Source organism: Oryx dammah, unplaced genomic scaffold, assembly GCF_014754425.2.
Source record: "Oryx dammah isolate SB20612 unplaced genomic scaffold, SCBI_Odam_1.1 HiC_scaffold_12, whole genome shotgun sequence".
NCBI lineage: Eukaryota > Metazoa > Chordata > Mammalia > Artiodactyla > Bovidae > Oryx > Oryx dammah.
This window is the reverse complement of record NW_024070196.1, coordinates 71399990-71427494: the sequence shown is the minus strand read 5'-3', so window position 1 is coordinate 71427494 and position 27505 is coordinate 71399990. Positions and strand designations below refer to the sequence as shown.

Below are 27505 nucleotides of genomic sequence, written 5' to 3'. Positions count from 1 at the left end.
CCTGCGCACCTCGCGCGCCCCGCCCCCCCGCCCCGCCGCGCCTGCGCCGCCCGGGCGTTGCTGGGATGGCGATGGCGTCGCCAGGCCCGCCGGCCCGCTCCCAGCTGCTTCCCGCGGCGTCCGGGCCCCGGAGGAAGCGCGCAGCCAGCGAGGCTGGGGCTGCGACGGGCCGGCAGCGGGTCCTGGACGAAGAGGAGTACATTGAGGTAGCGTTCGGCGCGGACGCCCGCGACTTCCGGGCCCCGCGCTCCCCGCCCCGCGCTCCCCGCCGGGTCCCGACGCTCCGCGCTTCCCCCCGAGGCGGTGGGGCAGCCTGAGTCTTCGCCCCCGGCGTGTGGACACGCGGGGGCCGAGCTGGCGGAGTGTGGGGCGAGCTGTCCGCGCTGTCGGGGGCGCCGCAGGGGTGGGTGTGTGCACGCGGTGAGGAGCCGGAGAGACAAGCCTTTGTCAGGGGGTCAGCAGGGGTCTGGACAGCGGCGGAGAGGCCTTCTTGGGCAGCGGTGGTGGTGGGAGCTAGGGCCGGGGCCCCCGCAAGCCGGCTGCCACGGTGGCAGCATCGATGAGCGGGTGCGCCTCCTGCCAGCGCCCCACCGCAGCCACGCAGGAGGTGCGAGGAGGTCACCCAGGTTTGGGAGGCCAGTGGGGTGGGCGGGCAGGTGGTCTTAGTGGACAGCTGGGCGCGCAGACGCGCAGCTCAGGGGCGAGTCCGGCTGGAGGTCTGGAGCTGGGAATCTCCACCCATGCTGGTGGTGGGGTGGAAGGCTCAGATTGGAAATCGGAGGCCGTGGGCGGGGTGAAGGTGGCAACAGCCAGGTAGGTTCAGCTGATGTGGAGGTGAAGGCGACAGGACGATGAAACGGAGAGACAGAAGGCTTTGAAGGTCCGGGTTCAACCCCTGATCGGGAACTAAGGTCCCATATCGCACAAGCGCACTGCATGGCCAAAAAAAAAAAGGAAAAAGGGAAGTGTTCCCAAGCTCCGGGGATCTTTGGGGTGGATGGAGGTTGCGGTCTCAGCACGCACCCTGTGGAGTAAGCGGCCGGGGGAGGCAGATGGAGCTTCTGACTTGTGTTCTGACCTGTCCTTCAGGGCCTCCAGACAGTCATCCAGAGAGACTTCTTTCCCGACGTGGAGAAGCTGCAGGCACAGAAGGAGTACCTGGAGGCCGAGGAGAATGGAGACCTGGAACGGATGCGCCAAATCGCCATCAAGTTCGGCTCCGCCCTGGGCAAGACCTCCCGAGAGCCCCCGCCACCCTGTGAGAGGAGTCCCGGGGGCCGGGCACAGCTGCCTGCTGAACCAATACTTCAGGCCCCCTGACCCCACCCCCTCTGTCCCCCAGATGTCACGCCAGCCACGTTTGAAACCCCTGAGCTGCACACAGGCCCCAGCATGGTGGGCGGCAAGGCCAGGGCCCGGGGCCGTGGCCTGGAGGACGGTGACGGTGAGTGAGCGGCCCTAGCGCTGGCGGGCTTGCCTGGGGTGCTCCCGACTCCTGTGCTCTGGGAATCTTGCGCCCCGTCTCCCGGCCGCTCACTGTGCCGCAGGGGACCCACTGTGATCTCGTGACTGTTAACGCCCAACACCCCATCCTGGCCCCGAGGCAGAGTACACACTTCACCGGTCTCCGGCAGATGGGGAGGTGGGCGGCTTGGGGGTGTTGATTTCACCCCTGGGGGTGTTGTCTGGCGGTGTGGGGTCTCACAGACCCGTGGCCAGGCAGAGGGTGCCCGGGACTGAACGGACGCACGGTGGCGTTCACGCCGTGGCACCCTGGACAGGAGAGGCTGCAGAGGTGGCGGCAGCGGAGCCCCTGCCCAGCCTGGACGCCTTCCTGAGCCGGTTCACCAGCGAGGACAACGCCTCCTTCCGGGAGATCATGGAGGTGGCCAAGGAGAGGGGCCGGGCGCGCCACGCGTGGCTCTACCAGGCCGAGGAGGAGTTTGAGAAGGTGCCTGGGGCGGGGTGGTGGTGCCCTCTCAGGGCGGGCTGCTGGGGCTCGGGGCCTCCCTGACCCTCGCTCCCCTGTGACACAGAGGCAGAAGGACAGTCTCGCCCTCCCATCAGCCGAGCACCAGGCGGTCGAGAGCAGCCAGGCCGGCGTGGAGACCTGGAAGTACAAGGCCAAGAACTCCCTCATGTACTACCCAGAGGGTGAGCGTGGGACAGGGCCTCCGGGGTGGACCAGCCTCGGGGGGTGTCCCTGCTCCTACTGTCTGGGCCTTCAGGGGTCCTGATTCTCGGGGGGGGGGGGTGAGGGGGCGGTCTGTGGGCAGCATCAGCATGGGTGTGCACCCCACCCCGGCTGCGCCCAGGCTCTGCTCCACGGGGACCAGCTCGCCTCCCTTGGGCCTGCTCCCCTGACGCCAAGGGCTCTGCTCTCACCGCCAGGCGTCCCCGATGAAGAGCAGCTGTTCAAGACGCCGCGACAGGTGGTGCATAAGAACACCCGCTTTCTCAGGGACCCCTTCAGCCAGGCCCTCAGCAGGTCGCAGCTGCAGCAGGCAGCCGCCCTCAACGCGCAGGTGAGGGCCGGGCCAGCACCTCTCTGCTCAGGCGTCCTTGGGCTCAGCAGGGCTCGGCGGCATGGGCGAGGCTGGGTCTGTTCTCTCTCTGGGGGTTTGAAGTCAGGTCCTGCCTTGGTTAGACAGGTGAGTCAGGTATGGGGCAGCCCGTGGGGCAGAGGCATGAGAAAAGGGAGCCAGACTCTTGGGGTGGCAGACCGAAGAGCTTCTGACCCCAGAGCGGTTCAGGGCTGCGACTCCAGTGATTGGGGTTGAAGGGGAGGTGGAGCGGGGGTGCCGTTTGGGAGGTCTTCACAGATGCCTTGCCCAACTCCCCGCCCCGGGCCTGAAGTCGGGACCCCCAAAGGTGGCACGTGTCGGGGTGGCCCTCTTGAAAGGCCGGGGCACGTCCCTTGACTGCTGCTCCGACAGGTTCTCAGGCCTTGGTGGCACTGGGTCCTCCTCCCTTGCCGTGGGCTTGCGCAGTGTCGGCGCCTCAGCCCACAGCGTGGCCTGGCCGTGACCCCACCTCCCCCCGGCTCCAGCACAAACAGGGCAAGGTGGGTCCGGACGGCAAGGAGCTCATCCCGCACGAGTCCCCCCGAGTGGGCGGCTTCGGATTCGTCGCCACGCCTTCTCCCGCCCCTGGTGAGAGATGCACCCTCTGCTGGGGTGGGGGGTTGCCTAGCTGGCCGCGGCCTCTCCTGGGCCTGCCCACACCCCGTGGCCCAGGGTCCCGTCCGTGCGGTGCCGGGACTGAGCAGGGCTTTGGGCCCTGGGCGCTCAGATGGGCCCGACCTCAGATGCCTGGGGCCAGCGGGGCGAGCTGCCCTGAGGGGTGGTCCCTGTGCCTCACCTGAGCTCGAAGGACGGCCTGGCTTGGTGAGCAGTGGTGCTGGGGGCAGCGGGTGGGCACCGTCTGGTGTGGCCCCGCGTGTGGAAGCCAGGCTCAGTGTGCAGGAAGCTGCACGAGGCCCCTGTAGGTGGGCAGGACGGGGCCGAGGGACCCTGGGGGCGTGCACGCCTCTTAGGCCGCCCACTTGTGCTCCCACTGGGTGTCAGCCGGGGGTCCTTGTCAGTCTTGGGTGACCTTTCTCAGCTGTGGGTCTCACGCCAGCGGGCATGCGGGGCTGATGTACCTAAGTGAGGTCACGAGGCTCGGGGCGGCCTCCTGGGCACGTGCTGGCCTCTGGGCCTGGGAAGGCACCACGGTATGGCCAGGCTCGGGGTGGGGGGCTTCACCTGGAAGACTCCGGATCTCCTCCCTAGCGGCGGGGTCCCGTGGGTGTCACCCGGGGCCCCCTAGCCCTGTGCTAGCCTGAGGGTCCAGCCACCCAGCCTGGCTTCTCTGGAGGCCCCTCCGTCAGGCTCAGCCCGGCGGACCAGGCCCTGGGCCGGCCGCGTGGACCCTCTTACAGCCAGACGCACCCGGGGTCCCGCCCTGGGAAGGAGGGGGCCAGCGGCCCGCCTTGGTGGCCCCTGGCCTGAGGTGGCTGTGGGCGCTCCACGTGCAGGTGTGAACGAGTCCCCGCTGATGACCTGGGGGGAAGTCGAGAACACGCCCTTGAGGGTGGAAGGGTCAGACACGCCCTACGTGGACAGGACGCCGGGGCCAGCCTTCAAGGTGGGTCAGCACAGTGGGGGTCACGGTGGGGGTCGCACGGGTGGACGCAGGGTCTGCTGCGCTCCCGTGGCTGTGCACGGCGGACGGGGCTTACGCTGGGGCGGGCGCTGTGGTTGCTTGTGGGATCTGGGCCTCCACTGAGGACCGCCGTGGGCGGGGCCTGGGCCGGGTCGGGAGCCGCTGTGGTCCCTCTGAGCCTGCAGGCCCACAGGACGGGGCCGTTCAGGGACGGGGGTCTTGGGCCAGGCGCTTCCCTGCGTGCTGCGGCCTGCGGCTGGGGAGGAGCCCCGAAACCCCAGCGTCCGTGGGAGGCGGCCCGGCTGAGCACTTGCAGAGGGAGGCCTCTGGTCACGGGGCACCCAGACCAGGCCCTGGCCAGGGTCCCAGGAGCAGTCAGAGTGCGGGTTCCCGAGGCTGGACACTTACAGAGGAGACCCTCTGTGGGCCAGATGGGCAGGGGAGCAGGGTGGCAGGTGGTTTGTGGGGATGGGAGGCCCAGGAAGGTGCCAGCAAGTGGCTGGTCGGGCCCAAGTAGCTCTGGGAAGGCGGGTGCCTGATCTCGCGCGGTTTGTGGGGGAGGCCTCCGGAGCCTGGGGGCACTGTTGGGGCCGAAGGGTCCAGGGTCACTTCACCTGCTCCGAAGCCCCAAAGAACCAGAGCCAGGCGGGGTCCCCTCAGGGGCTGGCAGCACCCGGTGAGGTGCGGAGACACAGTCACCGTGGCGACAGGCATCACAGCAGCAGCTCCGGGAGCAGGGAGCTGTGGGCCAGGGGCTGGGGAGCATGATCCACCTTGCCCGCGGGGTCCTCAGCCTGGGATGCAGCAACAGCCGAGCAAAGCCTGGGGCACCGCTGTGTGCCCCGAGGCGTTAAAGCTCGCCCCCATAGCTAGCGGGTCAGGACCGAGCCCAACGCCAGGTCCCAGGCAGGTCTGGGGCCAGGGGACGCCGGAGCCCTCTCCTCGCGGTCGTGTGGAGACAGGAGCAGCCAGATCCTCAGTGCACGGCAGGACAGGTTCAAGGGAGATGGGAACGCTGAGCGTTGAGACAGCGTGAGCCTGGGGCCCACATGCCAGGGAGGCAGGCAAGGGGTGTCCACACATCAGCAGAGGGTGTGGGCGCTGGGCCCTGGCGCCTCTCAGCGTAGCGGGAGCCCTCCAGGTCCGACTGTAGGCCGACCCCCAGACAGCGGGAGGGTGCGCAACGCGCTAACGCAGCCGGCACGCTGCGCCAGCGAAAGAGGAGCCCGAGGCCAGTGGGGATTTGGGCCGGGACACGCACCTTGAAGTTCCTTGAAGAAACGCGGATGCCATCGCAGCCGGTGGTCGCGGGGAAGCAGGCTGGACAGGCCCTTTCCTGGACGGTGCTCCCAGTGCCTGGCTGGGTAGTGCCGGCTTCACGAGAACCCGGCCCGGGGGTGGGCTGCTCGGGGGGCTGGGGCTGGGGAGGCTGACGCCCCGCGGCGAGCCTGGTCTGCCATCCTCTAGATCCTGGAGCCAGGCCGCAGGGAGCGGCTGGGCCTGAAGATGGCCAATGAGGCTGCCGCCAAGAACCGGGCCAAGAAGCAGGAGGCCCTGCGGAGGGTGACAGAGAACCTGGCCAGGTGAGGGGCGGGCCTCTCGCTGTGGCCTCATGCTCGGCACCGGGGGCTGGGCCCATGGCTGCAGCTTTGGGCTGGGCCCTTTCCACTGCGTCTGCAGTGCCCCTCACACGTGCTTCGCTCCTCTTCTTGCGCGTTTCTAGGGGACGTTTTTACACCTTGTCCCCTGTAAGCTCCCATCCGCCCATGGAGTCAGGGTCATCGCCCCACTTGGAGACGGTCAGGGTCCCCTGCAGCCCCACGTCCCAGGGCGCGGCTGTTCAGGATCCCAGCATAGACCGTGCACGTGTCCCCCAGGCATCTTCCCAGGGACTGAGGGGCCTGCTGCCAGGCAGGCCTGACCCTGCCTCTTGCCACGCCTTCTCCACTGCAGCCTCACCCCCAAGGGCTTGAGCCCTGCCATGTCCCCAGCCCTGCAGCGCCTGGTGAGCAGGACGGCCAGCAAGTACACGGACCGAGCCCTGCGGGCCAGCTACACTCCGTCCCCCGCCCGCGCCAGCCACCTCAAGACCCCGGCCAGCGGGCCCCAGACCCCGACGAGCACACCAGCCCCCGGCTCGGCGACACGCACCCCGCTCAGCCAGGACCCAGCCTGCATCACGGACAACTTGCTGCAGCTCCCCGCCCGGCGCAAGGCCTCAGACTTCTTCTAAGGCTGGGCCCGCAGCTCCACAGAGCCTGCAGGGCAGCTCTCCGCCCAGCACAGGACTCCGGCTTTCCAGGGTGCTGGGCCTGCCCGGCCGAGTCCCTGTTCTGTAGAACCCTGCCCGCTCTGTTTACCTGTCACTAAAGAGAGCCTCTGGCCTGACAGGGCTGCCTCTCTGCCCCAAGGCCACCCTTGTGCCTGCGTCGCCCGCTCAGGGCCGCTGGGCAGTAACCTCGGCGGCTGGGGTGTCCAGGCTTTCCTGCGTGGCATCCAGTGGCACCGTCGAGGCAGGGGGCCTGTCTTCTAAGCTGAGTCGGCCCCTCGTTTCCCTGTGACCCCTACTTCCGTTTCTCTCAGGGGTCAGAGCCCTCAGCCATCAGGCCTGCAGGTCCACAGGCTCCCTGGCCAGGCCAGGCCTGCAGGAGGCCCTTCCCAGTGGCCTCAGCTGTCACCTCCTGAGCACCTGACTTCCCGCCGGGGCAGGGCTGACCCCGCCCCCTCACTCCTCTGCTGGGGCCAGCTCCCCAGGAAGTAGCCTAGGTCCTGGTGGGCTCTTTAAGCCTCAGGTGGGGTCGGGTCATGCTCAGAGAGGCAGCATGGGGTCGCATGGGGTCCGCTTAGACTGGAGCCCGTCATGCTGGGAGCAGGCAGGCCCCAGCAGGCCGCCCTTGGGCTCCCTGGGGTCCGGCTGGTCTGCACTCCTCCACGTTGAGCTCCGGCAAGTTCCTGGGCAGAGCCCTGGCTGGGCACCAAGGGCGCGGGGCTAGGGCCATGGGGTCAGGAAAGGGCTGCTTTTGATGCTTTGTCCCAGTAGGGAACGGTGGGCATGGGTCTGAGGGAGCCCGAGAAAGTGGGGTCGGAGGTCTGGGGGCGCCCGAGTGGGATGCAGAGGAGGGGGTGGGAGGGGGACCGCCAGAAGTTCTAAAGGGCAAAGGGCGGGCGGGTGTTGAGGATGGGCTGCCTGAGGGGCGCGAGTGGGGTGGGAGGCCGCGGACTCCATGCCCACAAGGCCGGCTCCCGGAGCCCCCGGCCGCAGGGAGTGGGTGCCGAGTCCCAGAGAAGAAGCCTCCGCGCGCCTCTCTGCTGTACACTGTGGTTTATTTGGTGGTCAGGGTTTAAGGTCTCTGCTGTAAGTGGAGGAAGCTAATAGAACGTAATCAAAATAGTGGCTTAATTGACGGGCTTTACTCGTTCCTGCACCTGTGGCTTCTTCGGCTCCTACCGCCCACTCGGCCCCCAGGGCCGCGCGGTGCCACGCACGCCCCCCCGGGCCCTCAGCACCGCTCGGTGCTCGCCTTCCCCACCTCGGCCCCGGAGACGTGGGGGTCCTTGGCCCTGGAGGCTTCGGCCAGCCGCTCCTCCACGCGGTCCTCGGTCTCGGGCACCATGAGCAGCCGGTGCTGGGTCTTGGCCCCCAGTTTGTGGTCGGGCCGGTGCTCGGGCCGCGGGTCCAGCTTGCAGTCAGCCCGGTACTTGCCCTCACCCTCCCGCTTGAAGGAGGCGGAGGGCATGGCCTTGGGCTTGGGGGGCTGCAGCCACGCGTGGCTGAGGATCTCGTCGATGTGCAGGCGCCGGGTGACGTCCGGCTGCAGCATGCGGTAGATGAGGTCCTTGCACTCGCCCGTCAGGTGCTTGGAGCGCGGGAAGTCCACGCGGTGCTCCTTCTGGACGCGCAGCATCTTCTTGACGTCGGAGTCGTCGTACGGCATGGAGCCGCAGACCATGATGTAGAGGATCACGCCCAGGCTCCAGATGTCGTACACCTTGGGCTGGTAGGGGATGCCCTGCAGCACCTCGGGGGCCGCGTACGCCGCCGACCCGCAGAAGGTCTTGCTCAGCGTCAGCCGGCCACTGCCGTCCCGCAGGCAGCGCTTGGAGAAGCCGAAGTCGGACAGCTTGATGTTGAAGTCCTTGTCGAGGAGAAGGTTCTCGCACTTGAGGTCGCGGTGGACGACGTCCAGGTCGTGGCAGTACTTGACGGCCGAGGACAGCTGCCGGAACATCTTGCGCGCCACGTCCTCGTGCAGGGCCCCCCGGCACTTGATGAACTCGAGGAGGTCGCCCTGGACGCCGAGCTCCATGACAATGTAGATTCGGCCGTCGGACGTCTCGAAAATCTCGTAGGTCTTGATGATGGAGCGGTGGTTGACGGTCGCGAGGATGTCCATCTCCCGGGGCAGGAATCTCTCCACGAAGTCGGTGGGGGTCTTCTTGCGGTCGATGATCTTGACCGCCACGTTGAACTTGAGGCGCTCAGAGTAGGCGGACTTGACTTTGGCGTAGGAGCCCTTGCCTAGGTTGATGCCCACGATGTAACCCTTCTTCCTCAGGACCGCGGCATCGTCCATGGTGCCCGGAGCGGCCTGCGCTGCCGCCCTCTACATCCCCTCCCCACGCGGGCCAGCGGGCATCGTCCTCGTTTGCACTGCGGGGAGCTGTCTGGCCAGGCTGGGCCTGCACTTGGAGATGTGGAACGCCCAGCATTGTCCCCGCGTGACTTCAGCCTGTGAAGTCATAAAGCCAGGCTGCCCAGAGTGGGAACTGGGTGGGGGACGGGCCCTGGAGCCCTGGAAGGCTGACCGGGCTGGTAGAGCCCCGCAGCCTGCCGGAAGAGAGGAAGCCGGTGCCCAGGACTGCTGCAAGCTCGCCATGCCGCTCTGGGTTGAGTCAGGCTGGCGCTGCCCAGGTCCAGCCAGCGTGCCAGGCCCCTGCAGCGGATCCTGTCCCTCGAGGGAGGGCTGCCTTCCCGCCACTGCCTTGAGGTGGGATGAGCACCACCTCTGGGCCGGGCCTGGGAGGGGCCGCCCCGATCCCGGGGGGGCGAAGGTGGCTATCTAGGGTGGAGGGCAGCTCGGACTCTTGAGTGCCCAGCCCGGTGGCCTGGAGCCCTGGTGGGCTGGCGTTCCGAGGGCAAGAAAAGTTGAGGTCCAGGCAGGGAAGGGCCTGGGGGAGGTGGACGTGAGAATGGATGGGTCCTGGCGTCGGGGTCGGGATGTGGAGGAGTGGGTCGGGGGGTGGGGGCTGCAGGAGCCACCGGGATCCGAGCCCCGCTTGAAGACATGTCCTGCGAGAGCACATAGCCAAGGGCAGCCAGATCCTGGGACCGGGCAACGGGCTGCTGGCTGGGGCAGGCCGGTGGGGAGTGCACAGTGGGCGGGGCCCGAGGCGGGGGCTGGGGGCTGGGGAGAGCATCCTGAATTATGTCACTTGGGCCTTTGTGAGCACCAGGAGCCTGGGCAGGCGTGTCACCTTCACGTCTTAGACTGACTGCGTCTGGAAACAGCGTCCGCCTGCTTTGTTCTTGCCCCGGGAACCAAGGCCCCCGTAGGCGTAAGTCCGGCGTTCACTTGTCCTCGCGGCCTGTCGCCGCCAGGACGGGTGCTCGGAGGAGGGGGCGTCCTGTGTCTGGGTGGGTGGGAGTGACCCAGAAGCCCCGTGCCGTGCCGGGGTTCAGCGGGGCTCATCAGCTGCTGGGAGGGGAGCGTGCGCACAGGCCTAGGCCGCACAGAGCTCCCTGCAGGAGATCCATGTGGAAGGCCCCGGGCAGGGCAGCCAGGCCCAGAGGCCAGCGGCAGGGACCTGCCCGACGCCTGCAGGCTCCTGGGGGCTTCAGTAGGAGCCAGTGGAACTATAGAGGGGCCAGCCGCGAGGCCCCCCCCGGCCAGGCGCCCTCCCCGCCTGTCTCCCTCGCCCCCAGGACTCTGTCGGGGTTGCCCTTTGCTGTGGTTCCTGCTCCCCACGCCCTCCCTCGCCCGGGACGCTGTGGCCTCTGGTTCTCCGGGGACGTCAGGCCTGCAGACTCAGGCGAGCCGCAGGGGCCCTACCCAGAACATGGATGCCGCACTGCCGGGGCCCCCGGGGCGGGGTCAGACTGGACGGGCTTCAGGGTGCTCCTGGATGCAGGCCTCTGAGTGCCAGACCGCAGGTCCTGGGACGCTGCCCTTGGAGCTTTGAGGGTTGGCCTCAAGCCCCGGGCGACCGGAGTGGGCACTGCCTTCCAAGGTGGCTCAGCGTCACCCAGGGTGGGTGGGCCACGGCGGGCATGCACAGCTGTGGACTCGGGGAGGCTGAAGGCTGAGGTCAGGCCCCGCGGAGGATGGGCACAGAGGTACCACTGAGGGTCTGCAGGGCCAGGTGGTGAGAGCGTGCGGGGTGGGAGGTGCACGGCTGGCCCAGAGGCCCCACCGAGGGTCCCGGGGGTCGCTGCGGGGGCTGAGCCTGTCTGGGGCAGTAGGGCGGCTCAAATGATCGACTGGTGCCTCAGGCCACCTCAGGATGGCCTTGCAGTGGGGCCTGCTCCGCGCTGGGTGGGTTCAGATGGCCACCCGCCCCCTCTGACCGGTGCCCCCGCCTGGGAAACACAGAGCTTTTGCTCCTTCCCAAGGCCCCTCCCCGCAGCCTTGCCCCCAGACCCCCATGATCACTGCTGACCCGGGGAGGAGTTCGCGAGCCTCCTGGGGCATCTGCATCCCCGCTGGCCCCGCGCACCCTGTAATCCCGCTCCCCCACGGTGCGGGCTTGTGACCCCACCACTAGGACTGCTCCATCTTGGGCCCTCGCCTGCCTGCCCCAGGCAGCGGCCGCCGGAGGCTCCGTGTGTGGAGGCTGCGGCCCCTCAGCGGGGCCTGGAGAGGTGGGCAGGGGCTCAGGGACCGGTCTGCCAGCAGGGCTGGGGTCCACGGCGAGCGGCCGGGCAGCCAGGAGGAGGCCAGACCCAGGAGGACTTCAGGGGCCGGGCGTGAGATCCTTGCTGCAGGCAGCAGAGCCGGACTGCGTGCAGGAGGGGGGCCTCGGCTACCGTGGGAGGTGACGGGAGCGCGGGGTGGGGCCTGGGCGGTGGCCACGCTGTGGTGCCCAGGGCCGCGTGGCTGTGGCCGTGAAGGGGCTGGGTGGGGACAGGGCCCTTGCTGGACGCCGGCAGGGGCAGGAGGGGCTGTGTCTGCAGGCCCCATTCCCTTGGTGTGTCAGACCCACAGGTGCACGCGTGCCGGAGCACAGGCAGATCGGAAGAGGAAGTGGCGGCCACGCACAGCCAGGTGAGGGCCGCTCGGCGGGTGGGGCCTTCTGCGGCCGGCAGTGCCCCCGAAGGCCTGCTCCCACCATGGACACCGCGGCCACGCGTGAGAGGAGGCCTGTTACCCCTGCTCACCAGCATCCGCTTGCCCACGCTGGGCGGAGTGTCACCCCTGGGACAGCTAGGTGGGACCAGAGAGGAGCAGGAGGGTCCTGCTCAGTGATTGGGGGACACGCAGGCCTCGGGGTGGGCCAGGCAGGGATGCTCCGGGTGCTGCGGGGAACGGGGTGCTGGCTGGGTGTGGGGCAGACCCTGGAGCCAGACCAGGAGGAGGGGAGGGGCCCCAAGGGAGGCCCCCACAGGCAGGCAGCCTCGGGGGCGGTTGAGGGCCCTGAATGCCCGCCCCGACCTCCCGGCCTGCAGCCCGTGCGCCGCCTCCCTGCCCAGCTTGGCACTTGTGGGCCCTGCGCTTGAAGCAGTGTCTTCCTCGCTCGGCTCTCCCCGGTCCAGGGCCTGAGGCCATCGTCAGCGCTGGACACACGGGGCTCTTTCCCCAGCGGGAGGTGAAGCGCGGTGTGGCCCACGGAGGGGGCCACGGGGGTGCAGGGTCCTCTCCCCGGGTGACCGAAGCCGGCAGGGCACACACGGTGACCTCGGGGGCTGCGATAATATAGTGATTTATTGCTTCTTTAGCCACGTGAGTTACCAAGTTCAAAGGGAGGGGAAGAAACTGACGAAAATAGCGGCACGTCTGGGACCCTCTTCCTTCTCCGCTGGTCCCGCGGCCTCTCTCGAGCTCGGGCTTGGGGCCCCGAGCTCGGCCTCATTCCCTGCCGGCCGCCCGGGCCGCAACAGGCGGGCTAGGCATGCGTCTCTGAAGGCTGCGGGGGCGCCCCCTCCTCGGTCTTGCTGGGCTGCTCGCTGGGCAGACCCACGGCCTCCGACTGCCGGGACACCTGCACCGTCGCAGTCTCCTCCTCGGGGCTGGCCTCAGTCCGGGGCTCGGGCCGCGCCTCTTCCCGGGGCTCCAGCTTGGTGGCGGACTTCTTGTCGGAGCTGGGTTCGGGGGTCCACGGGGGCTCGGCGGCCCGGGAGCTCTCGCCCTCCTTGTTGACGGCTGCGGAGGACAGGCCCCGGGCCTTGGGCTGCAGCCACGCGTGGCTGAGGATCTCGTCGATGTGCAGGCGCCGGGTGACGTCCGGCTGCAGCATGCGGTAGATGAGGTCCTTGCACTCGCCCGTCAGGTGCTTGGAGCGCGGGAAGTTGACGCGGTGCTCCTTCTGGACGCGCAGCATCTTCTTGACGTTGGAGTCGTCGTACGGCATGGAGCCGCAGACCATGATGTAGAGGATCACGCCCAGGCTCCAGATGTCGTACACCTTGGGCTGGTAGGGGATGCCCTGCAGCACCTCGGGGGCCGCGTACGCCGCCGACCCGCAGAAGGTCTTGCTCAGCGTCAGCCGGCCACTGTCGTCCCGCAGGCAGCGCTTGGAGAAGCCGAAGTCGGACAGCTTGATGTTGAAGTCCTTGTCGAGGAGAAGGTTCTCACACTTGAGGTCGCGGTGGACGACGTCCAGGTCGTGGCAGTACTTGACGGCCGAGGACAGCTGGTGGAACTTCTTGCGCGCGTCGTCTTCCTGCAGGGCCCCCCGGGTCTTGATGAACTCGAGGAGGTCGCCCTGGACGCCGAGCTCCATGACGATGTAGACCTTGCCGTCGGACGTCTCGAAGATTTCGTAGGTCTTGATGATGGAGCGGTGGTTGAGCATGGCCAGAATCTCAATCTCCCGGGGAAGGAATTTCTCCAGGAAGTCTGTGGGGGCTTTCTTGCGGTCGATGATCTTGACCGCCACGTTGAACTTGAGGCGCTCAGAGTAGGCGGACTTGACTTTGGCGTAGGAGCCCTCTCCCAAATTGATCCCCATGATGTAGCCTCGTCGCTTGAGGACGGCAGCGTCGTCCATGGTGCCGGGAGCGCCCAGTGCCCCTGAGGCTGCCCTCTACCTCCCTGCGGGACATGAGCCAGCGCGTCCTCATCTACACTGTGGGCAGAGTCCTCTGGGCTGCCCGGGCCTCCCGTCCCTGCCTCCTAGAGGCCAAGACTCTGGGCTGGAACGTTCGGCACTGTTTCCCGGGTGACTTCAGTGGGTGAAGTCATAAAGAAGTAGTGCCCTGCGGAATGGGTCTCCAGCCGGAGCCTCTCGAACGTGGAACTCTGCAGCAGACGGAGGGCCCGCAGAGTGTGGCGGCCGAGGTAGGAGGGGGCCGCGGGGACTGCGTCGGCTCGCCCACGCCTCCACACCAGAGCCAGGACTGCTGGGGGCGGGGGGTGATGGGCTGATTTCCTGCACCCCAGGGCATCCCTGGAAACCCAGGGCAACCGTCCCAACCATCTAGGTCTCAGCAGCAAACAGGAGCCGCTCAAGTGAGGACTGCCTGCGAGGGTTTAACAAGAGGATTATCTCCCCACGTGGAGGTGTGTCGAAAACCCCGAGGGGGTGATGGGCCCTTGGATGAAGGGACGGTCGTTGCTGGAACCCGGGGACAGTGGTGCCAGGAGGGCCACCTTGACCGAGGCAGTGACCTAGGTGATCTCCCCCAGGAAAGGGGCTGGAGGAAACCTCCCTGGCCCCCTCTTGCCCCCTGCAGCCCTGGAAACCCTCTGCAGTGCCCACACAGGCAGGTGGGCTGAGAAGGGGGCTGGGGCAGGAAGGGTCCCCTCCGCCTTGCTGCTGCATGGTCTGGTTGGACTTTTCACTGCCCCGTGCTGCTCTCCTCTGAACCTTCTCTGGCCAGCTCTGCTGGGGACAACCGACCGGGTCTCTGCCCTTGGCTGTGAGCCCCCTCCCGGGGGCCTGCCCTGCTGTAGCCCTGGCTGGGCTCCAAGGGCAGGTCTGGGGGTCGGGGAGAAGGTGGGTCTGGACTCCTCTGAGAGCAGCAGCTGCTCCCGGAAATGCCCTCTGAGGACAGGCAAACAGGGCAGTGTTGAATGGGAACCACCCTTCCCGCCAGCAGTGGGTCCCCTCTGCTCTGGGCCTTGCTGTAGGGAAGGCTGGGGTGGTGCAGGAGGGCAGGAGCAGGCAGGCCCCGCAGAGCCGTGGGGTCAGTTTTGGCTACATCCGTGCGTCTGGAGCCGGTGCCTCTCTCAGATGGCCCTAAATGTCCCAGGCTGGGATCCTGGGGTGCTCAGGAGGATCCTGCCCTGAGGGGCTTGGGGTGACTGCTCCTGGGGAGCCAGCTGCTGATGGTCTGGGTGCGCCGCCCGTCCCCGCCTCTCCCCTCCCTATTCTCTCCGCCCCCATCTTCACCCTCTAACCACCCTGACGCCCAGGCCGGGCCTCCTATGCGTGGCCGGTGGTCTGTCCTTCGGAGGGCTTGCTCCTCCCTCGCTGGTACTCTCCATCTGCTGGGTCCCCTCCCGCGGTGACAGGTGCGCGGCCAACGCTTCCCTCCGTGCGGAAGAGCCTGCTGTGGCGGCAGCTGCGCCAGCGTCTCCCCCCATCCCGGCCCCGCTCGGCCCCCACTGTGCGGGGAGGGGGGGGCCCCCTTCCAGGGGACCGGGCGGCCCAGTCGGCTCTCCGCGCCGGAGCCTCCTTGAGCCTGCTTGCTCCTCCGTAGGCAGCACTCCAGTTGCACGCGCCGGGGAAGCCGCACCCGCGGAGGCGCCTCCCGGGACCACTTCGGAGGTTCTGCAGGTCTCCTCTCCCCTCCCCGCAGCGGTTCGGCCTTTAAAGCGCCACTTTGGGACGCACTCTTGCAAGAGCCCGTCTCAGGGATTCCCAACTCCGCCGCTGCCGCGGGCTCCCTCGGTACCGCGCCCCCGCGCCGCTCCTGCCCCTCGGCAGCTCCTGCTCTGGCCGGCCCCCATGAGGCCCCGCCCCCGATCCCCGCCTTTCTCTGATCAGCCAATGGAGCCCGCGGCTCCTCGTAGTCCCGCCCCGGCGGGCCCGCCCCCGCCCCGCCCTTGGGCCGCGCCCCTCTCAGTCACTGCGCAGGCGGAGTGCGCATGCCCCGCCTCCGTCCGGCGCTGATTGGCTGGCGGCGGCGCGGGCGGGGGCGGGGCGGCGCGGGCCGAGCAGGACGGCCGCCATCTTGCTCGGAGCCGGAGTCGGAGCCCGAGGCGGCGGCCGAGAGCGCGCGCCCGCCCCCGGCCCCCCGGAGCCCCCCTGCCCGCGGCGCCCTCGCCTGGCCCGGCCCCGGCCCGGCCCGAGCCCTCGGCCCGGCCTGCGCGGCCGCCCCGGGGACGATGAACGGAGGATAAATGGTGCCCAAGGCGGACAGCGGCGCGTTCCTGCTGCTCTTCCTGCTGGTGCTGACGGTCACCGAGCCGCTGCGGCCAGGTGCGCGCCGGGGGGCGGCCGGCGGGCTCGTCCCAGGCCGCCCGGCGGGGTCCCTCAGACGCGAGGGGAGCCGCCGAGGCGGGCGTCCTCTGAGGAGAGCCCGGGTCGGGAGCTGCGATCCGGGCCGCAGACGGTCCCGCGCGAGCCTTCCCTCTTGTTTGCGATGTGCACCCCCGCCCCCGGCCGCGAGAAGGCAAGAGCCCGAACGCGGGGCCGGTTCTCCCGTCAGGCGCAGCAGGCCAGGGACCGCGGTGCTCTGGTGGGGCGCGGGGGTTCTCAAGTCAGCGGGAAGGAGCCCGAGTGTTCAGGTTGACGGAGATGCTGTAACACGCACGCATGGATGCGTTCGCTGTTGTATCGACGCGGTTGCAGAGTGAGATTCTTGACCCTGTTGAGTGGAGGAAGGGGCCCCTTCCGTGGGCGCTGTCGGGACTGCGTGTCTCCAGCAGGTCGGGGCACACGGCGGGCTCCCGGCCCGGGCGCGCTGCACCTCACTGCCCTCCGCCATCTGCCGCCCAGCGCCCCGCCTCCTCCCCGGGGTCCCCTCGGCAGCAAGGGGACCCCTCAGTTGGAGTTGGAGGGGCCGGTGATGCTTCTGGGGCGGCGGGGTGACGGGCTGCGGGGTGGTCTTGGTAGAAACCGAAGCCAGCATCTGTGCAGGAGGGCGCTATATGGGCCGTGAGAGACCAGAGCCAACGGGTTTGTGCGTGCTTGTTATTACGTTCTTCAGGAAACATGTCTACACCTGTGGGGAGGCGCGAGTCATCCCCTCCGAGTCCTGGGTCTTCTGTTATGTGGCTGGACTCCGAGAGGCGGAGCCACACGGCGCTTGTGTCCTTGGTGGCGGGGAGGCTCTGGGTCCACCGGGCGATGTGACCGAGGTCCCAACTCCCTCCTGCCGGCGGGCCGGCAGCAGCAGTTCAGGAAGCATCTCGGGCTGCCTGCCCGTCGTTAGGGATGCTCACCTGAAGAGAAGGTGCCCTCTTCGTGGGCGTGCTCTTCAGCTGAAAGCAGGGGCGGGGAAATCGGTTCCCCGGCCGGCTGCGGCAGAGGTGGCAGAGGTGGGAAGCGGTGGCCCGCAGCAGGCCTGAGTTGGGGCAGGGAAGCGACTGGGTGGGGAGCAAAGCTGTTCTTTGCGCCCATGGCTGCCCAGGTCGGGCCTTCACAGTAACCCCTGTGGGCGTCGAGTTGCCCTGAGAAACGTGGCGCTCCTGCTGGCTTCTTGACTCTGGCTCAGCAGCAAGTGGAGTCTCCCCCTCAGGGCCTGGAGTCCTGGCTCAGACCCCCCACTGGGGAGTGAGGAGGGGAAAACAGGGCACCCCTGCTTCCCTGGAGCGCCCCCGCCAGGTGGAGCGCCCGTGGCCCCTCAGGGTGCAGGCTGGGCCTTTCACAGAGCGGCCTCCAGGAGCGCGCCCAGCCAGGCCTTTGGGCAACGCGTGTGGTCTTGGTGGTTGAGAACGCGCTGGGTGCCGGGGCTCGGGGATGGGGGAGGTCCCTGTGGGGGTGGTCCTGCTGCTAGCTCCGTCTTACAGAGAGGGCCGCAGGATAGAGCTGGAGACTCCGGTAGCTCTGGGGAGGACTTGGTCCCGGGGCCTGGCCTCTCCCCTTGGGCCCCCTGCCCCCAGAGCCAGCCAAGGCTCTCCCGGTGGGTCTGCGGCCCATTTCCCATCTGAGCGCCAGAACTCCCCTCCCCTTGGGTCCGCGCTGTGACGGTGCATCACGAGTGACGGCTGGTGAGGCAGGACGGCCGGGACCTCTGGCCGGAGGTGACAGAGCTGGAGGGGCCTTTGGGGGCCTCCAACTTGGACACTCCAGTGACTCGGCTCCTTCTGCAGCCGGTCCTCTGGGAGTGCGGCGTTAGGCGCGCTGGGAAAACTGTTTCTCGTCTCAGCTGTGGAAGGAGACCCTGCGTGGCTTTAGCCCCAGCTGCATCTGGGCGACCCCTCCGCCACCCCTACTTTCCCTGCTGGATGAGCTGAGGCACGCGGGTGCTGTCCTGCCAGGAGAGGCCAGCGATGGGCCTGAGGCCGCAGCGGAAGCCGCAGGGCTGGGTTTGGGCCCGGGGAGGGGCTGCCTGCTGGTTCAGGTCCTTTCCCGCGTGCCTCTGGGGACCAGGGAGCGGGCGGGTATGTCCCGCGCCCGTGCGCTGTGGCTCACAGACCGGCTGGACGCCATGGGGTCTGTCCTGGGGCTGGCCAGGTGCCCCTACCCCAGCTTGGAGCCTGCGCTCAAGCCCTGACCCGCACCACGCGGAGCTGGTCCCGTGGGCCTCCAGAGCGCGGAGCTGGCCACTTGGTTTCACTCTAACTCCGACGGTAGCGTAGTACTCTTTCGCACCTCACTAGCTTTTTTTTTTTTTTTTTTTTTTTAGGGAAGAAACTTTTGCTTGGGGATAATTTCAAACTTACAGAAGAGTTGCAGGGAGAAAGTGAGCTCAAACAGCCCGGTGCACCGTCTGCCCAGACCTCCCTGCTATCGATTGCCCTCCTCTGCCTTATCCCGGCCAGCCCCCTTGAGCGTGCATATGTGAGCGTGAGCGTTGACACCGGCACGCACGATTGTTGGGGAGCGAGGGGCGGGCGTCGTGGCCTGCTCCCCAAGGGGGCAGCCTGTGAGGGCACGGTGGGCCGGGGTCAGGGCGGGGTCCCGCTGGTGACAGGCTCGGGGGTGCAGCCCGTGCGGCGGCTCTGCCTGGGCACGTGCCCCTCTGCCCTCCTCACCCAGGGTGCTGTCCGCACAGCCCGCCTCCCTGGTCCTCTCCGCCCCCAGCCCCGGGAGTGGTCACGCCGACGGGGTGCCCTGCCCCAGTGTCCAGCGTCTCCCCCTCCGGCTCCCACGGGGCGGCCCCGTGCTGGGTGTGGAGCCAGCGTGGAGGCGGCCGCCCCCTGTCCAGCTGCCGAGCCAACTTCGAGCTGGTTGGGTGTTTGCAGGGTGACGGGCAGCCTTGCAGGCAGTTGTCATCCGAGACCGCGTCTTGGTTTCCATGGTGGCTCGCGGCCGGCATTGGCTGTTCTGTGGAAGCGGGGCCTCAACGGGAGGGGGCGCTGAGGTCAGGGCCTGCTTCCGGGTCGAGGCGAGTGCAGGCTGGTGGCTCGAGAGCGTGGAGCCCTGCATGGAGCTGCCCACTCGCTGTCCTCGGCTCTCTCCTGTGACCTGGACGTGGTTTGCGGGCACACAGGCTCAGCGTGACTTGGCTTCTGGTTCTGAGAACTGTTGATGTAGGACAGATGCTCCCTAGAGCCGTGAGCGTTGAGAGGTGGGTGCACGAGGGCGCGTTTCTCGGGAGAGCCCCCCACTCCCAGGCGGCCGGCCCTGTGGCTCGGGCTGTGCGGACGCCTGGCGTGCGCTCGGTGAGTCCAGCTGCGGCTGGAGGCGGGGGCCTGGCCAGACGCCCCAGACAGCCCGCACCGTGGACAGGGCCGGGATTGTTCCTGTGGGCGCACTTTGCTCTTGGGCACGTTTCAGCTGGGGCTCCGGCCTGGTCTGGCACAGAGCGGGCACTCGGAAATCGGTGACGGAGCCGACACACAAACGGCTCCTTATGTTTGACGTTAAGAGCGGCGGCTCCCCGCACCCATGGGCCTCGCAGCTGCCCAGTGAGGGCGGTGGGGACCCAGCCAGCTGGCCTGGGGCTCAGGCCGGGGCGTTGCTCCCGGGGGCGAGAGCTGCCCTGAGAGGCGAGGGCGGGCAAGGCTGCTCACCGCAGAGGGCTCACCAGGTCCCCGGCTGCCCCTCCGATGGCCGCGCCCGCCGGCCCGTCTCCTGCGCTTCGCTTCTCCGCCTGGCGTGCCGTCCCCCCGGCCTCTTTCCCGTCCTTTTCTGTAGGCTGGCTGCTGGGCGCCTGGCAGCTGGCTGGCTGGCTGTCCTCAGCTGTGGACAGTTCCATGCCGGGAGGGTGGGTCAGAGAGCAGAGTCTGTGTGGACGCTGGACGATGAAGGTCTCCGCGTTGACCCTGAGTGCTGCCCTGCTGCATGCCACCTTCCTCCCTGGGCCCCCTGCTCAGGCGCTGGGCGCTGTGAGGAGTGCCCAGGACTAGGGCACTGGGCAGGGGTCCACTGGCGGGTCAGCAGGAGGTGCAAGGTGTCAGGCCCCCAGTGCACCCAGCGTCTACGCGCTGCTGGCTGCTCCATGGGGCCCCAGGGTTGGTGGGACAGGGCGGGGGGCCTGGAAGGCATCTGCGGGGCCCTCCTCCAGCCAGCCCTGCACGGGAAGGGGTCCAGGCCGGGGTGAGCCGTGGGAAAGCCCAGCACAGACTCCTACACTTAGAGAAGCTCACGCGTATCCAATTCCAGTGTTAGGCGAATGGAATTGCGTGTTGGGCACGTGGGTTCTGCTTTTTCACTTGGCAGTGTTGAGAGGTCTGTAGGTCAGTCAGCACAGCTTTGAGTCATTCTTATCTTAAACAAGCCTTTATGAGAACTTTGCTTAGCCGCCTTTTGCCTGCAGGGCGCCTTCTAGGAGACCTCATCAAAATTTTCCCTCCAGAAGCTGTGGTCTAGAGGGCAGCTCTGTGGGGGGAGGCGTGGCAGGTGCTGGGGACCTAAAGCCACTTGCCCGCTGCGGCTGTCACTCGGGTTTGGGTGTCACTCTGCTTGCCTCGGGGGGACTGAGACTCAGAAAGCCCACACAGAGGAGCGCCGACATGAACAGAATCGCTCAGCTGGAGGTGCCTCAGGGGCAGACTCGGAGGCTGGGGAGCAGCGACCTGCATGTCTCACTGTCGGCTGGCTGTGCACTTGCTCAGCCCTGTCCGCGTCTTTGCAGCCCCAGGGACCACAGCCCACCAGGCTCCTCTGTCCATGGGACTCTCCAGGAGAGAACGCTGGAGCGGGCAGCCATGCCCTCCTCCGGGGGGTCTTCCTGACCCAGGGATCGAACCCACATCTCCCGCATTGCAGGCAGATTCTTCACCACTGCGCCACCTGGGAAGCCTTTTATTCCAAAAAGAACTAAGATTTCAAAATACCTTTCTTCAGAGGGAGGCAGAGGATTCTTGCCTCATTGTTTTTCCAAAACGTCTAACTTTGGGAGCATTCGATGCCCCTGGAAATGCTGCAGACCTGGCCCTGCGTGCAGGATGCTGCGCTCCCCGGCGGCGATGCCCGCCGCACCCCCAGCTGCGTGCTCTGTGCATGTGAGTGTGTGTGCACGGCTGCACGCCCAGACCCTGCATCTGGGAGCCCCGCGCTCCTGTTCCCTGAGAGCACGCCGCACCCTGGGGCCCAGTGCAGGAAGCAGGGACGCGCGGCGGCGGCAGGACCGAGCCTGCTTCTCGTCTGGGAGTCCAGCTTCCTCTTCGGGTGTGTATGTGGCCTTCCAGCCCTTTCCCCGCCACCTGCTGAGACGTTCTCTCTCCACCGCGTCGTCTGTACCTCCGTCGAAAGGCCGCGGCCGCGCCAGCTGTGCTCTGGGCTCTGTCTTCTCTTCCGCTGGCCCAGGCACCCTCCGTGAGCTTTCGGTCAAGGAGTTCTGCTAACTCTGAAGAAGTTCAGTATGTCAGCCATGCTTGTGTGTGCGTCTGATGGTTTTTACCAAACGACAGACTGTGGGTTTTGGCTTTTTGAGCTCAGCGTGTTTCTGCACGTTCCTGCGGGTGCGCTCGAGCCTCACTCTGGGGTGTGCCTGGGACACAGTGCGGTCTCTCCGGCTCTGTCCTGGGCTCGCTTAGGCAGAGCTAGGGCAGCCCTTGACCCGGAGTCAGGTTTTCCCACTAGTCAGGCACAGCTCACGCGTCTTGGCCCCGCGCCTGTAACTTAGGCGGCTCTGCTCTGGACGCTGAGAGCCTGTGGAGCTCCGGCTGTTGTCCTCAGGGCAGGTTCTCCTGGCCTGGGCAGTGTCTGAGCCTTGCCGCTCCTCCTGCCCAAGGGGCCCTGCCTTCCTGCCGCTCACCTCTGTTTGGTGAGCGCCCTCCCCCCCGCTGCCCTGCTCCCCTGCTCCCCTGGGCCAGGCTTTGCTTCTCCTGCAGGTGGCGGACCAGATCTGCCCTCACTGCCAGCTCCCTGGGCTCCTGGGTGGGCCGCAGCTCAGGAGTCTGCAGGCTGCGTCCCGAGGGCTCGAGAGTTAGATCTCCAGCTTCGGTCACTCCGCAGTGGCCACCCTGCTCCTGGGCGTTCCTGTGGGGGAGCCCAGGCAGGCGAAAGGCAGGTGCCGGCCCAGCCAGGCCCGTCTGTCATGTTGGGTCCCGTTCCAGGCGCTTCCGGAAGCCCCCCTCTCTGTTCCTCCCTTAAGCGCAGGTCGTGCCCTGTCGCGCGTGCCTGGAGGTCTGGGCACCTTCCCGCCTGAGCTCTGGCCCCTGGTGGCCGCTCCCCCCCCCCCTCCTGCCCGGTGCGCCTCCTGAGCCCTGGGGGCACCCGGGCCGCGCGCTCAGGGCCCCTGTGTTTGCCCCCGCAGAGCTGCGGTGCAGCCCCGGGCAGTTTGCCTGCAGCAGCGGCGCCATCCAGTGCATTCCCCTGCCCTGGCGGTGCGACGGCCTGGCGACCTGTGAGGACGGGAGCGACGAGGCCGCCTGTCCAGGTGAGTGCACGTGCGAGGCGGGGGAGCTTCGGCGAATCCTTGGGAGAGTCTACCTACGTTCGGCCGGCGGCTTCTGAGCTTTGACTGCAGGCCTCCTGGAGTGACCACAGGAGGCTATTTCGTTGTCCTGCTGAAAGCCTGCTAGAATTACAGCTAAAGACGCAAAACCACGGGGACCAAGAAAATGGGGAAAGACGACCCGGGGCTCGGTCGTGCCCGTGGTGTCTTCGGAAGACAAAACACAGACGGCATTCCGGACAGCCTGCTCGCCAGGGGCCGGGAGGGGGCTGCAGCCGCCGTGCCCAGAGCCCCTCCCAGCGGCTGCGGGTGTCGTTGAGCCCGGGGTGCATTCCCGGCCCTGGGAAGGCGTGAGGGATGTGGGTGCAGGACTCGGGCGGGGGGTGTGGCCGGCCTGCAGGGGCCGCCTCCCTCCCCGGAGGGCGGTTGGCGGCTGGAGGTGGCGCGTGTTGTGTGGGCTCCCTCCAGCCTTGTCAGCTGGTGGAAAGCACAGGCTCCAGTTGCAAACCCCTTTTGCTGGAAATAGCTGCCTGGTCCTTGTTCTGAGTGAGCGATCTCTGATGCAGATGGGGCTGTAAACAACGTGTCGGAGTTTTAATGGAGGAGAAGTTACAGCCTTATTAAGAGGCATTAGACAAGACTTGAATAAAGGGCGTTCTTGGCAAGGAAGGCTCTGCGTGGCGAAGCTGCCTGTTGGTCCGTTAGTCTGTAGGTTCAGTGCACCCCTGGAAGGTTTTTTGGGGAAATGGGACAAGTCAATTGAGACATCTGAAAGGATCAGGTCCCGAGGTGGGGACTTGGAGAAGAGTCAGAGCACGAGGCTTCCTTCGCCGCTGGCTCAAGGAAACCAGACTGGCTGTGAGACGGAAGAGCTGCCTGAAGCGGGGTTCAGAGACTCAGTACGGGCAGGAGGCGCCCTCGACCCCACGCTGCGGCTGGGGTCCCTGATGCCCCTGTACAGAGATCAGCCGCAGGCTCCTTGGAGACAAGCTCCTAGAAGACGGGGGGAGCATACTTGTATGACTTTGGTGTAGGGAAGGGTCATTTTCAAGTCACAAAAAAGGCTAACTCCAAAATGTAAGCAGGGCATCCCTGGTGGCTCAGGGGTAAAGAATCTGCCTGCAACGCCGGAGACACGGGTGCGATCCCTGCGCTGGGAAGATCCCACGCGCCTCAGAGCAGCTTAGCCCCTGTGCCACGACTGCGGAGCCTGGGTTCCACCACGAGAGAGGCCACCCCAGGGAGACACCCGTGCACCGCAGCCAGAGGGAAGGCCAGGCGGCCACACAGGCCCAGCACAGCCAAAAATAAATGCTATGGAGATGACCAGTTTTACCAGATTAAAGTTAACTCTCCCTTTTATCAAAAAGTGCTGATAAACATGTGAGCAGGCAAGCCTCCAAGGGAGATGGTGTAGCCCAGAGAGGATTGTGGTTTAGCAAACATAAAGAAGGCCTTCGAAGGGACAAGAGTCAATCAGGCGTGCCACAGAGCAACGAGCACGGCTGGTGCAGGGCCGGGCAGAGAGGCTCTCTGCCCGCTACGGTCAGGCGACAGCGAGCCCCCTTGCAGCGGCTTAGGTGGGCGGGCCTCGGGGCGCTAGCCGCCTGGAGCCGGAGAGCCTGCGGGCAGCTTGCAGGTCTGGGCGCTGCTGAGAGGAGGCGCCAGTGCCGCCGCGGCAGACAGCTTCCAGAGCTGCCTCGGGCTTCCCCAGAGGCAGGGAAGGTGTCTGGCATTCCCATTTCGTCAGGAGTTTTCCAGTTTCTTATGATCCACACAGTCAAAGGCTTTGTGTAGTCAACGAGGCAGAAGTAGATGGTTTTTGAAATTCCTTTGCTTTTTCTGTGATCCAGTGGATGTTCGCAATTTGATCTCTGGCTTTTCTGCATCCAGGTTATACATCTAGAAGTTCTGGTTCACATACTACTGAAGCCTGGCTTGGAGAATTTTGAGCATAAATTTGCCAGCATGTGAAGTGAGTGCAATTGTGCGGTAGTTTGAACATTCTTTGGCATTGCCCTTCTTTGGGATTGGAATGAAAATTGACCTTTTCCAGCCCTGTGGCCACTGCTGAGTTTTCCAAATTTGCTGACGTACTGAGTGCAGCACTTTAACAACATCATCTTTTAAAATGTGAAATAGCTCCACTGGAATTCCATCACCTCCGCTAGTTTTGTCCGTAGTGATGCTTCCGAAGGCCCCCTTGCCTTCACACTCCAGGATGTGGGCCTCTAGGAGAGTGATCACACCATCGTGGTTATCCGGGTCGTCACCATCTCTTTTGTGCAGTTCTTCTGTGTATCCTTGCCCCCTCTTCTAACGCTCTTCTCCTTCAGTTAGATCCTGACTATTTCTGTCCGTTATTGCACCCATCCTTGCATGAAATGTTCCCTTTGCAGCTGCAGTTTTCCTGAAGAGACTTCTAGTCTTTCCCACTCTATTCTTTCCCTCCACTTCTTTGCGGTGTTCAGTGAAGAAGGCTTTCTTATCCCTCCCAGCTATTCTCTGAAACTGCATTCAGCTGGGTGTGTCTTTTCCTCTCCTTTGCCTTTTGCTTCTCTTCTTTGCTCAGCTGCTTGTAACACCTCCTCAGACAGCCACCTTGCCTTCCTGCGTTTCTTTCTCTTGGGGCTGATTTTGGCCATTGGCTCCCGTACCGTGTTCCAAACTTCCGTCCAGAGTTCTTCAGGCACCATCAGATCTAATGCTTGTCACCTCCACTGTGTCATCATAAGGGATTTGATTCGGTCATACCTGAATGACCCAGTGGTTTTCGTACTTTTTTTCAGTTTAAGACTGAACTTTGCAGTAAGGAGTTCATGACCTGAGCCACAGTCAGCTCCCGGTCTTGTTTTTGCTGACTGTGTAGAACTTCTCCATCTTTGGCTGCAAAGAATAGAATTGGCCCGATTTTGGTGTCAATCATCTGGTGGTGTCCATGTGTGGAGTCGTCTCTTGTGTTGTTGGAAAAGAGTGTTTTTGCTATGACCAGTGTGATTTCTTGGCAAAATTCTGTTAGCATTTGCCCTGCTTCATTTTGTGCTCCAAGGCCAAACTTGCCTATTACTCTAGGTATCTCGTGACTTCCTACTTTTGTATTCCAGACCCCTGTGATGAGAAGCACATCTTTGTTTGGTGTTAATTCTAGAAGGTCTTGTAGGTCTTCATAGAACCTGTAGTGGTTGGAGCATAGACTCGGATCACTGTAAGGCTGGGTGGTTCAGGATGTGCCATGTTTTATGTAGCCAGGCTCTTATGTGTGGGCCTTTAGTTTGTTCTTGTTCAGTTCAGTTCAGTCGCTCAGTCGTGTCCGACTCTTTGCGACCCCATGAATCGCAGCACACCAGGCCTCCCCGTCCATCACCAGCTCCCGGAGTTCACTCAAACTCATGTCCATCGAGTCCGTGAGGCCATCCAGCCATCTCATCCTCGGTCATCCCCTTCTCCTGCCCCCAATCCCTCCCAGCATCAGAGTCTTTTCCAACGAGTCAACTCTTCGCATGAGGTGGCCAAAGTACTGGAGTTTCAGCTTTCCAGGGTTGATCTGCTTCAGAATGGACTGGTTGGATCTCCTTGCAGTCCAAGGGACTCTCAAGAGTCTTCTCCAACACCACAGTTCAAAAGCATCAATTCTTCGATGCTCAGCCTTCTTCACAGTCCAACTCTCACATCCATACATGACCACAGGAAAAACCATAGCCTTGACCAGTCGGACCTTAGTCGGCAAAGTAACGTCTCTGCTTTTGAATATGCTATCTAGGTTGCTCATAACTTTTCTTCCAAGGAGTAAGCGTCTTTTAATTTCATGGCTGCAGTCACCATCTGCAGTGATTTTGGAGCCCCCCAAAATAAAGTCTGACACTGTTTCCACTGTTTCCCAATCTATTTTCCATGAAGTGATGGGACCGGATGCCATGATCTTCGTTTTCTGAATGTTGAGCTTTTTTCGCTCTCCTCTTTCACTTTCATCAAGAGGCTTTTTAGCTCCTCTTCACTTTCTGCCATAAGGGTGGTGTCCTCTGCATATCTGAGGTTCTTGCTGTTTCTCCCGGCAATCTTGACTCCAGCTTGTGCCTCCTCCAGCCCGGCGTTTCTCGTGATGTGCTCTGCGTTGTCCTCGTTGGTTTGATGTTATAACTAATGTCACAGTGAGTAGCCTTGTGCATCTGTGGGGTTAGGGGGAGACTGTTCTATTTGGGGGGTTGGAGAGGTATCATTAATGTGAATTCTTACATGTCCGATAGGAGAAGCTTGAGGCTGACAGATGCTAACGGGACCGGGTCCCGGAACAGAAGGGCAGCTGGGCTCCCGGTTGCCTTCTCTGAGCTGTGGCCTGTCCTCCTGCCCTCCAGTCTTTAAGCCTCTGTTGTCCTCTCTGCTGTCGTTTGTCTCTGTGAGTGTGTCTTCTTTAACGTCTTGCTGCCAGCCCTCTCACCTTCTGAGATGGACCACACTCTGTGTGTGGAGCGTTCCTCTCCAAATATCACTTTGTGTCTGGAAGCCGAGCTTCTTGGAGTCCTGCGCGCGGGGGGATCTCAGCTGCAGGACCATGGCTCCATATCCTGCCTGGGTTCCACGTCTCACGAGCTCACTGCTGTTAACAGTCACTGGGTGGGACTCACCCGATTCAGGAGTCACCTCGTAATGTCAGCAGGAGCTTCACCTTCACTCCGTCGGATTGTTTTTTAACTAGTTTGGCTGGTAAACTGTCTTTGCGGTTCTGTCTGTTAACCTTCACAAGGCTCACTGCAGAGAAGACAAGCCCTTATCGTCTGGGAAGGGGCTGCCAGGCTCCTCACAGCCTGCAGCCTGGCAGCAGCCCCAGGATGGGCGGGACAGATGCGTCTTCCAGCTACAGGCTCGCTGAACACTAAGTGACAGGACCTGTGGGGAGGCCGCGTGCCTGTGAGGAGTGAGTGCTTGCAAATGGCTCGTCCTTCGCCGTTCGGGTGGCCTCCTAAAGGCCGCGCCTTTCTACAAACCGAAAGGAAGTCTGTCCAGAAAAAGAGCCAGCTCTGACCAGTTGTAAGCAGACCAGACGGGTCATAGGTCCGCAGTGCTCCCGCAGGCTCGCGGCTCCGCCCCTCCCCCTCCTCCCCTCAGTGCTCCTGCGTGCTTGCGCCTCCGTTCTTCCCCCTCCTCCCTCAGTGCTCCCGCGCTCGCAGCTCCGCCCTCCCCCTCCTCCCTCAGTGCTCCCGCGTGCTCGCGGCTCCGTCCCTCCCCCTCCTCCCTCAGTGCTCCCGCCTG

The 27505-nt window shown here is 65.2% G+C and overlaps 4 protein-coding genes across 4 annotated transcripts in view; 2 read left to right on the top strand and 2 right to left on the bottom strand.

Moving 5' to 3' along the window:
* Nucleotides 1-54: 54 nt before the first annotated feature.
* Nucleotides 55-7559, top strand: ESS2 (ess-2 splicing factor homolog). The gene is made up of 10 exons (XM_040251251.1): nt 55-206; nt 1090-1258; nt 1343-1444; nt 1782-1951; nt 2037-2154; nt 2392-2525; nt 3050-3152; nt 4019-4128; nt 5614-5729; nt 6100-7559. The coding sequence occupies exons 1-10, from the start codon at nt 66-68 to the stop codon at nt 6377-6379; spliced, it is 1443 nt and encodes a 480-aa protein (XP_040107185.1). The 5' UTR covers nt 55-65; the 3' UTR covers nt 6380-7559.
* On the bottom strand, nt 6664-8982 carry TSSK2 (testis specific serine kinase 2). The gene has a single exon (XM_040251252.1). It carries the CDS (start codon nt 8718-8720, stop codon nt 7647-7649), a length of 1074 nt encoding a protein of 357 aa, XP_040107186.1. The 5' UTR covers nt 8721-8982; the 3' UTR covers nt 6664-7646.
* A 3017-nt stretch (nt 8983-11999) lies between these two features.
* TSSK1B (testis specific serine kinase 1B) lies at nt 12000-15343 on the bottom strand. Its single transcript, XM_040251250.1, has one exon. It carries the CDS (start codon nt 13348-13350, stop codon nt 12247-12249), a length of 1104 nt encoding a protein of 367 aa, XP_040107184.1. The 5' UTR covers nt 13351-15343; the 3' UTR covers nt 12000-12246.
* A 223-nt stretch (nt 15344-15566) lies between these two features.
* DGCR2 (DiGeorge syndrome critical region gene 2) overlaps nt 15567-27505 on the top strand; it is a 24618-nt gene continuing 12679 nt past the window's right edge. Inside the window, exons 1-2 of the mRNA XM_040251249.1 lie at nt 15567-15726; nt 22118-22240. Coding sequence (XP_040107183.1) covers nt 15648-15726; nt 22118-22240 — 202 coding nt within the window. The 5' untranslated portion in view covers nt 15567-15647. The remainder of the gene's footprint in view (nt 15727-22117; nt 22241-27505) is intronic.